At 39.3% G+C, this 9,673-nt stretch overlaps 1 protein-coding gene across 1 annotated transcript in view; it reads left to right on the top strand.

Moving 5' to 3' along the window:
- Positions 1-3,450: 3,450 nt before the first annotated feature.
- PAPOLG (poly(A) polymerase gamma) overlaps positions 3,451-9,673 on the top strand; it is a 31,930-nt gene continuing 25,707 nt past the window's right edge. The window contains exons 1-3 of the mRNA XM_065891553.1: positions 3,451-3,696; positions 5,705-5,866; positions 7,360-7,426. Coding sequence (XP_065747625.1) covers positions 3,680-3,696; positions 5,705-5,866; positions 7,360-7,426 — 246 coding nt within the window. The 5' untranslated portion in view covers positions 3,451-3,679. The remainder of the gene's footprint in view (positions 3,697-5,704; positions 5,867-7,359; positions 7,427-9,673) is intronic.

Here is a 9,673-nt window from a genome sequence, read left to right as displayed (position 1 = left end):
TATTTATTTATTTATTTGGCTGTGCCAAGTCTTACTTACAGCACGCAGGATCTTTAGTTGTGGCATGTGAACTTTTAGTTGCGGCAGGTGGGGATCTAGTTCCCTAACCAGGGATCGAACCCCGGCCCCCTGCATTGAGAGTGCAGAGTCTTAGCCACTGGACCACCAGGTAAGTCCCATTTGTATCATTGTTTTAGATTCTGTGATATGTTTTCGATATCATTTTGTCTTTCTCTGTCTGAAAAATTTTATTTTTAAATATACATACCCTTTGACATAGTAATCCCATCATTAAGAATCTATTAATGACTAGTGATACAAGTGTAGAGGATATATGTATAAGGATGTTTACTATAGCATTATTTATAATATAAACAAATCTGAGACAAATGAACCAGTGAAATGGTTAAATATATTTTGACAAATATTACATATTATTTATGACAAAGAATACCATATTACTGTGAAAAAGTAGGTGTATACTTCCTATATTGGTTTGCTAGTGCTTCCATAAGAAAGTAACACAGACTAGGTAGGAGGCTTAAACAACAAAGATTTATTTTCTCACAGTTCTGGAGGCTAGAAATATGAGACAACATGTCAGCAGGGTTGGTTTCTTCTGAGGCCTCTCTCCTTGGCTTGTAAATGGCAGTCTTCTCCTGTGCTTTCACATGGCCTTTCCTCTGTGCCATCTGTGTCCAAATTTCCTCTTCTTATAAGGACATCAGTCGTACTAGAGTAGGGGCCACACTAATGACCTTATTTAAACTCTCCAAATATAGTCACATTCTTGGGTGCTGGAAAATAGAACTTCAACATATGAAATCTGGGGGACACAATTCAGTCCATAACATTTACTAACATAGAAAGATGCTCATGATTTTTTTGGTTAAAAAAAAAAAGAAGCAGGACAACACGTGCAGTATGACCCCTTTATTTATTTTTCAAAATTAAAAAACAATAAAATCAAAACCTCTGGTACATGTTTATATGCAGTTTGGGTTATATCGAAAACATTCTGGAAGGATAGATACCCAGCTGTTAATAATGGCTCCCTGGGGAGTAAAAATGGAGTTAGGAATGGAAGGGAGGGAGAGATTTCCACTCTTTCTTTTTTTTTCTTTTTTTTTTTTTTACAAACATGGGTTACATTTGTGATTTTTTTTTGATGTGGACCATTTTTAAAGTCTTTATTGAATTTGTTACAATATTGCTTCTGTTTTATGTTTTGGTTTTTTTGACCATGAGGCATATGGGATCTTAGCACCTCCTGCATTGGGATCAGGGATCGACTGACCAGGGATTGAGCCCACACCCCCTGCATTGGAAGGCAAGTCTTAACCACTGGACCGCCAGGGAAGTCCCATGGGTTACATTTGTAATTGGAAAATTTTAGCTTAAAAAGTACAGCTACAATGTAAACCACCACCCCCCCCACACACAAAGGAAAACATATTCTTCCTTGAAAGAAAGTGTCCTTATTGAAATGGGGGTTGGGGACTGGCATTCAATCCCAGGTAGATTAACAAAGATGGGGGAAATGGGAAGAAACAACTAAAAATGAAGCAAACTACAAATAACAACGTAAAACAGAATTAAAAAGTATTGTTCTGATGTTGACTTTGATAATTACATAAATAAAGGCTTAAAGCTGTCTTTGAAACACTTTAGGATTTCCTTGAACTAGTAGAATTGAAAGCAGAGTTTACCTTTCTTCCAAATTACTGCAGCAGGTAAGAGCAAACAAAGCATTCTATACAGAGAAAAAAGCAAAACAAAAGCATTCTATAAGAGAAAAAGAAAGGAAAGAAGGAAAAGAAATATTTCAAAATTAAATACATAAACAAAGAGAAAAATTAGGAGATAAGAGTTATGGTAATCAATGTAAATAAGAGTTAGATTTATTGAATCCTATGTTCCTGGCGCTGAGCTAAGGACTCTGCCCTGTGCAGGTAACAGAATCAGCCTGCAACTCTTTCTGGCTTTGGGGTTTGAAACGAGGCTGAGCCCTGAAGAGAACTCTATGCAACTAGTAACAAATGTCTTGGTTAGAAACCTTGAGGAAAGGAGACTTTCTGTCTCCCAGTCTGGCAAGATTCCCTAAACTGTTGGGGAGATGGGGAGAGGTGGGAGAAGAATTAGCCCTGTGATGCTTCTGGGCTAAGACCACAAGCCCTTCCAATGAGCCCTAGACAAAACCTAGAGGCAGCAGGGACCCTCGAGGTCCATGTGCCAAGAGAACAGGAAGGTGCTTTTACCAGGGCCCAGGGCCAGATGTACGCAATTTGCCCTAACTCCTCCATCATCGAATACCCTATTCCAGGAAGCCACTATTGACCATCCCAGACCTCAGGTTTAGGCGGCCTGCTTTAGGCCTCCCTAAATGCCCTGACCCCATCTTATCACGGACCATACCATATTTTAATGATCTTTGTATATGCTTGTTCTCCTTCACTAGACTGTGAATTCTCAAAAGCGGGAATTAAGTATCTCCTGTGCCTGACACATAGTAGGCGATTTAGTTCTACAACAGAAGAATATCACTTATATTTGACTGTTTCCTCACTAAACTCTAAACTCCATAAAATTAAAGAATATACATCTGGTTTTATGCACAATTAAATCACTGGAGCCTCACACAGTGCTTGGCACAGATTAGATTATCAATAAATATTTTTGAATGAATAATTCTGTCTTCTCTATGATTCTATCTTCTCTCTATCCAAGAAAAAGCAGCTTCTTGACATTCTTTTCCTTGTAACGACTTAGTGTTTTAAATTGTTTCTGCCCTTTAACGTTTTAAAATTTGTCATCATTTTCCCGTTTTCATCCTCACACTCACATGGAACATGATCTCCACTATTTGAAAGTGTGCGATTTTGATTCAGCCTTATATTTATCCTCCTGTTGCAAACTGCCAGCCTTCCTATCAACCTCCGTTACCTAACTGCTAGAATGCCATGAACCAGGGGCGGTACTTAGAGGTAAACAGTTAGCCTCCAATTTACAAGCTTGCTTCTCTCCGGGGTAACTGCAAAGTCCCACGTTCCTGGGTGTGACCTTTTCACGACATAATCTCCTCAACGAGTGGGTTAATTAGATTATGTATGACTATAACCGATTAAATTAAAAGTGTGGTATAATGGAAGAGTTAAAATAGTATTCGCTAGGCAAGGTTGTGGAGTTTTTAAAAATATATGATATAGGCTTTCATAAGAGAATAAGAGAAACAAGGAAAACATGTTCCAAATTACCTTCCAAGCAGTTAGTCTGGATTGACAGTCCCACTGACAAAGGAGGGGACCAAACGCTCCTTTGCACCGGGGTCGGCAACCGCAGCCGGCGCCTCTGTGGGCGGGGCCACCGGAGCCTCCAGGGACCCAAAGGGAGAGGGGGCGGGGTCAAGGCGGGTCCAGGCCTTCAGGGGCGGGTCCTCAGCGGGCGAGGGGCAGGCTGGGAAGAGGCGCCATATTGGCGTCGGCCGCGCTGTATTGTCATAAATAGAGCCGGTTTTCTGGTGTTTTCACTACTCGGTTGGATGCCTCGGCCGTAGTAAGTGAGACAGTGAGCGAGCAAGCGAGCTACAAGCGAGCGGAGGAAAGTGGACAGGAGGAGAAGGGAAGAGCAAGAACAGGACCCCAGAGCGAAAGACTCGCCGGTGAGGGAGGCGCAGGAAGCGATGAAAGAGATGTCTGCGTAAGTGGTGGGGGCCGGCGGTTGGGGGCGAGGCATAACGGGGTGGGCTGGGGTGGCCGGCCTGGCACCCGTTTCTGTTCCCTGCCCCTCGCGCCGTGCCCTGAGCTCTCTCAGTGGTCTCCTTCCCCTCTCCCGGCCGTTTGGCAAGGGCACCTCCCCTACACCCGGCGGCTCACCTGGCCACCGCTGCACAGACTCGGGGACTGCAGGAGTCCCCATCTGCCCCTGGCTGCCCTACCTCAGAGGACGCCCCCAGACAAGGTTGCGGCGGTAGAGAGGCGCGTGTGTCCGTGGGGAGAAATTGTCGGTTACTCTCCTGCCCCCAGCGCTGTCTGAGCCGGTCTCTGCTCCTGTCTGCATTGGCGCAAATACCATCCCCCTCCCTCCCCCTCCTCCCTTCCTGACCGGCTGTCTCCACGTCTCCTGGAGTGAATGACCTATCCCAGCCCATGGGTTTCTCTTTCGTAATGACTATGGTCTCCCTGGTCTCCCCACCTATCCACAGTACATCTGCCGGTCTATACCTCCTGCTCATACTTTGATAAGTCAGAAACAGTGTCCGTGCTTGGCAAGATTTTGTTGTAGCTTCTTACATTTTAGTTTATTAGGAAATAATTTAAACATAAAGAAAAATGCAGAGAATAACATAAGCATCATTTGTGTAGCCACCATCCATCTCTCCCAAAGCATAACTTTCCGTGTGTGTGTGTGTGTACACACATATCTTTATTTAAAAGAAAACAAGCATACCGAATACATCTGAAGGATTCTGTTACCTTCTTCACTGGTCCATCCACCTCCCTCTCCAGAGTTCCCCACAGTTCCAAATTTGATGCTTATTGCTGCATGTTTTTTATGCTATTACTACATATGTATGTGTCCATAATCGGCATTGTTTTACTTGTTTTTAAGCTTTATATAACTAGTATCACACTTGTCATTCAACAGCTTCTTTAGTACAACATAGTATCTTTGAGATTTGTCCATGATGGTATTTTCAGCTCTAATTAATTCGTACTACTGTATTGTATTCCATTGTAGGGATACACCCTAATTTAGTCCTTTTCCTGTTAGTGATTGTTTTAGGTCATTTCTAAGTTTTTTTTGTTTGTTTTTTAATGTTACAGTGTGGCAGTGAACATTTTTGTACATGTCTCCTTGTACACTTGTACTAGACTTGCTCCAAGGGTGTTTACTTATAAGTGGAATTGATGAGTGGAAGGGAATGTGGAATTCTGTTGCTTGCCTTGTTTTCCTGTCTAGATGAAGGAGGTTCAGAATAATGGATTTGGAATTTCAGTGCTAGTAGGGACCTTGATAGTCAACTTTTTCAGCATAGAGATAAGAAAGTGGGGCCCAAGGTAGCTGGTGTCATAGACTTCACTTAGACAATGAAGAAAACAATTAACTAGAGTGACAGAATGTTAGGACTATAAACTCTGATGCAAGCAAGGAATGTTAATGTATGCTTCGGGAACAAATCTAGTTGTGATTTCTTTTTAAAAGCTAGACTATTTCACTAGGACCTGCTAATGGGATGTTTTTGTTTCTTGGGGGGGGCATTTTTTTTACTTAGAGCTTTCTTTCAAGTGGCTGACTGCTTTTCAAAGACTGACTGTAGATGGTACTTGACTTAAGTCTGCAGGGTGTGTAGTGGAGGTGGCCCTGGCCCAGCTCCCATTCAGGCTCTTTGCATTTGAGCTGAGTGGTGTTGGTACAGCTGTCCTGTTGCCAACACAGCCTGCTTTTGGCTTGAAAAGACATCCTAACCATGAAAGCTTGAAGCAGTATGAATAGTCCTTCATCAACATAAGCACAAAAAAAAAAAAAAAAACAAAAAAACATAAGCACAAAATATCCTTTTTTCGTTTAAAAAAAAAAGCGGGGCTGCAACCATTAGTACTTACTAAACTTTTAAGGTAGCTAAAGCAATGAGTGGATTGAGAGATTTAATGTATCAGTATATGGTACTTTAAATTTTTTCTGCTGTTTCATTTTTCTTGAACAGAAACACCGTGCTGGACAGCCAGCGTCAACAAAAGCATTATGGAATCACCTCTCCAATTAGTTTGGCATGTCCAAAAGAAATTGATCATATTTACACACAGAAATTAATTGATGCCATGAAACCATTTGGAGTATTTGAAGACGAGGAAGAATTGAACCACAGGTATGTCACTTAACAATGCAAAATATTTTATAGTACATTCTTTAATCATTAATTCTATCAACATATATCAAGTACCAATTATGTCCCTGCCTAGGGATATAAAAATGACAAAATGAAGAGAAAACTTGGCCCTCCTGGAGTTTATATTTTAGTTGAAGGTTAGAGGAGGAAACTAACAATTAGCCAAGTAAGTAAAATAAATACAGTGTTACACATGACAAGTTCTGCTGAGAAGAATGAAGCTGGGAGAGGAGGTTGTCAGGGAAGGCCTCATTGACATTTGAGGGAAATTTTAAAGGTGAGAGAGGAGTTATGTGGATATGAGGGAAGAGCATTCTAGGCGGAAGGCTTGAGGTGGGAGTGTACCTGGTATATTTAAGAAATAGACAGCAGGGTAGCCTAGGTATGTGAAGCAGAGTGAATAAGAAGGGAAATGTGGGCTTAAAGTAAATGAGGTGGGAAGGAGCTTGGAAGGAAAGGTCACTTAGGACCTTGAAAGCCATTTATAACGGTTTTGGCTTTTACTCTGAGTGAGATGGGAAGCTATTAGGGTTTTGAGCAAAAGATTGACATGATTTACTCATGTTTAACATAGTCACTCTGGCTGCTTTACCGAGCATAGTCTGAAAGGGGGTCAAAGGCAGAAGCAGGGAAACTAGTTAGGAGGCTATTATAATAACCCAAGGAAAAACATGATGGTGGCCAGAACTAGGGATGGCAGTGGAAGTGATAAGAAGTAGTAGAATTCTGGATGTATTTTAAAAGTAGGGTGGTTTAATGACTATGGAATGTGAGGGGGTGGGAGGGGAGGGGTCAAGGACGATGCCAAGATTTTTGGTCTCAGCATCTCGAAGGATGGGATTCCATTACCTGGGGAAGGCGAAGGAGAAGCAGGTTCAGACAGATCAGGAATTCAGTTTTTCATGTGTTATCTTTGAGATGCCTAAACTCTTCTATCTTTCTTCTTTTTTTTTTTAAATCTGGATTTGGATATGCCATTGGTTGCAAGTTTGTTTTAATATCAAATTGCTTTTATTAAGTAAATTTTATAAAAATTAGCCAATAAATTATTTACCTGTTTTTATTATCCAAAAACTCATAACTGTCAGTGAGAGAATGCTAACCTCTATTATCACCACACTGAATTGATTTTATTCCATAGTAAGGCCAAGAAAGTTGACAGTTCAGTTGGCCTCTGCAGCTTTATTGAAGGTAATTTTGATTTTTTTATTAGGCTTTTTGAATTTTGAAAATAGCTCAAAGACCAAAATACTATCAATCACATTTATCGTCTCTTTGGAACTCTTAGGAACCTAAGAATGCCAAAGAGATGTGCCATGTGTCAACAGATGTGATAGCATTAGCACGTGTATAATATGCTTTTACTCTAGCACCAACACAAAGGTACTGCCTATATGTTTAATTACTTTTTAAAATAGTTTGTTTTTGGTGTGTGTTTGTTTTCATCTAAAGCATGTTATTTTTTATTATAGGCTGGTTGTTCTTGGTAAACTGAACAATTTAGTGAAAGAATGGATTTCTGAGGTCAGTGAGAGTAAGGTAAGACTCTAAACTAAATTGAATTCATAGTTTCATTATGTCCTGGTAGTAAGATGCAGAGTTGAGAATAATCAGAAATACATTAAAACTTTTTAATATACTTGGAAATTAATTGGTGTAGATATTGAGTCCTAAATAAGTGAGGATTTACCCCAGAGGTAGCCAGTGTCTGACTGGAGTTCACATAAATATCTTGCTTGACTCACATGTAGTAGATCAAAATTTAAATACTGAGATTTTACTTTAAAAGCCAGATTTCAGACTTCTTGTGAGATACCAGGTCTGGCAGCACTGGGCCTTCCTTTGTGCAAGGCAGGAAGAGGCTTGAATGGAATTGGGCTTCTCCCCTTCAGTGCTTCATGGTCCCCATCACTCCCTGCTCTCTCTGACACAGCAACCGTCAGTTATCAGTTTCTGTGTTTCTTATGTGTATACTTTCGTCATTTGCATTCCTGCCTGGCCCATAAGACATAGGAGTTTGCAAACCCTAATTTATACTTACACAACTTTTTCCCCCCTCTGGTAGCTTAACTATTTTTCTTCTAAAATCGATTACATTTTTATTGCTTTCTTAGAGTATTTTGAGTATAATTGAATTCTCATTTGTCAGGGAATCATCACTATGAATATTATTTTATTGGCTGTAGTAAAATGAGGTAGGGCATGTTCAACTGGGTAATACTATTTGCCCCTTCACGAAGTGGCTCAAACTGTTGTATTTTAAATTTTAGGGTTTTTTTTTTTTTTTACAGTTTTCCCATCTCTTAACAGCATTCAGCTGAAAGTTAATGGCTCACAGCAGTAGTGTCTCTCTCTGTCAAATCCCTTTCTGCCCATTAATCTGCATCAGTTTAGAAATTAGATAAACACCTGTTAGAATTCTTTCTTTTACAACTTTTATTATTTCCTTCTGTACTTATGATACATATATAAATTGGTTCTTTTAAAAAATGGGCTCTGAATAAGGTTATGAGGGACTGTGCTAATCTACAATCATTGAGTTTAAATAAATGGTCTTTACGCTGTTTACTTTTGCTGCCAAATGACTATCTGGCTCATTTCTGAGCTCACAGCAGGGTTATCAATATCAGAGGTTTTCAGTTAGGTTGAATTCTGAGCAGGTGAAATGCTAGTCATGAGTAATAAAAAAAAAAAAATCATGCTTGTTTCTCTGCTACTAGCTGATCAACTCCTTAAGAAATAAACCTGTCTTATTCACCTGTGCAACCTCAGGACAGAGCTCAGGGATTGAATAAATGTCAGCCCATAATTGCTGTGGGTATGCAAACCAGATACACAACTTGCTAGAATTATTTTAAAATCAGAGTATCAAGCTTTATGACTTCTTGTGTGGTCTTTATGTCAGCTGATGTGGTTGTGCTGAGGTCTTTGCTCCCATCCATATTCTAGGATACATCAAGGGAAGTCAAGTGTTAAACTATTCACAAAAGAGGCTAGATTACTTTATTGAGAGATACACCTAACTAATTTTCTTACTGTGTGGTTTTTTGCACCTAAAAGAAAAATCCAGTAGAATCTGTTCCAAGGTCAAAAGGCTTTTTTGTTTTTAATTATTTAAATTGCTTTTATCCTCATTTCATTCACATCAGTGCTTTAATCTGCAAAGACCAATAACTGGTTTCCATTTAATTTCTAGGCATAAAACCATTGTTAAAAATTTGAGGCTTTGCCACTGTTTGGCATTTTTTAAGCAAAGAAAATAAAATATGTAATCATTTAAAAATTTTTAATTGGTTTTAACATCTTTATTTGCATAGATAAGGTGATTGGTCTTTTTTAATTATAATTCCCTTTCATTTATGCATATTTTAGTTTGAAAAATATCTGAAGGATTTGAGTTAGATCAAAGATCATTTTAGTATTCTACACACAGTTGGAATATTTAAAGTTTAAACAGTCCAGAACTCCAAGTCAAATCATTTTAGTTAAATACTGTGGTTTGTGGGGAAAATACTTTACTCTGTGATTCAGTTTATCACTTTCTCATAAATCAAGAAGAAATCATGCTTTTCAAAGTAGGAAGGTAAACTAAAAGGGGCTTCTCTATCTTTTTGATTCATGTTAGTCATCAATAATTTTATAAACTCTTTCTAGCTATTATTTGTGGTACTCTTGAAACATGTCCGTTAAACAGAGAAAATAACAAACATAATGTCCTGTTATGCAGATACTTTTAGTCAAGTTCATTAGCAGATATTACTCTCTGGAACTTGGACTGGGCATTTT

Source organism: Phocoena phocoena, chromosome 14, assembly GCF_963924675.1.
Source record: "Phocoena phocoena chromosome 14, mPhoPho1.1, whole genome shotgun sequence".
In the NCBI taxonomy this organism is placed as follows: Eukaryota; Metazoa; Chordata; class Mammalia; order Artiodactyla; family Phocoenidae; genus Phocoena; species Phocoena phocoena.
This window is presented reverse-complemented; position numbering and strand designations above follow the sequence as displayed.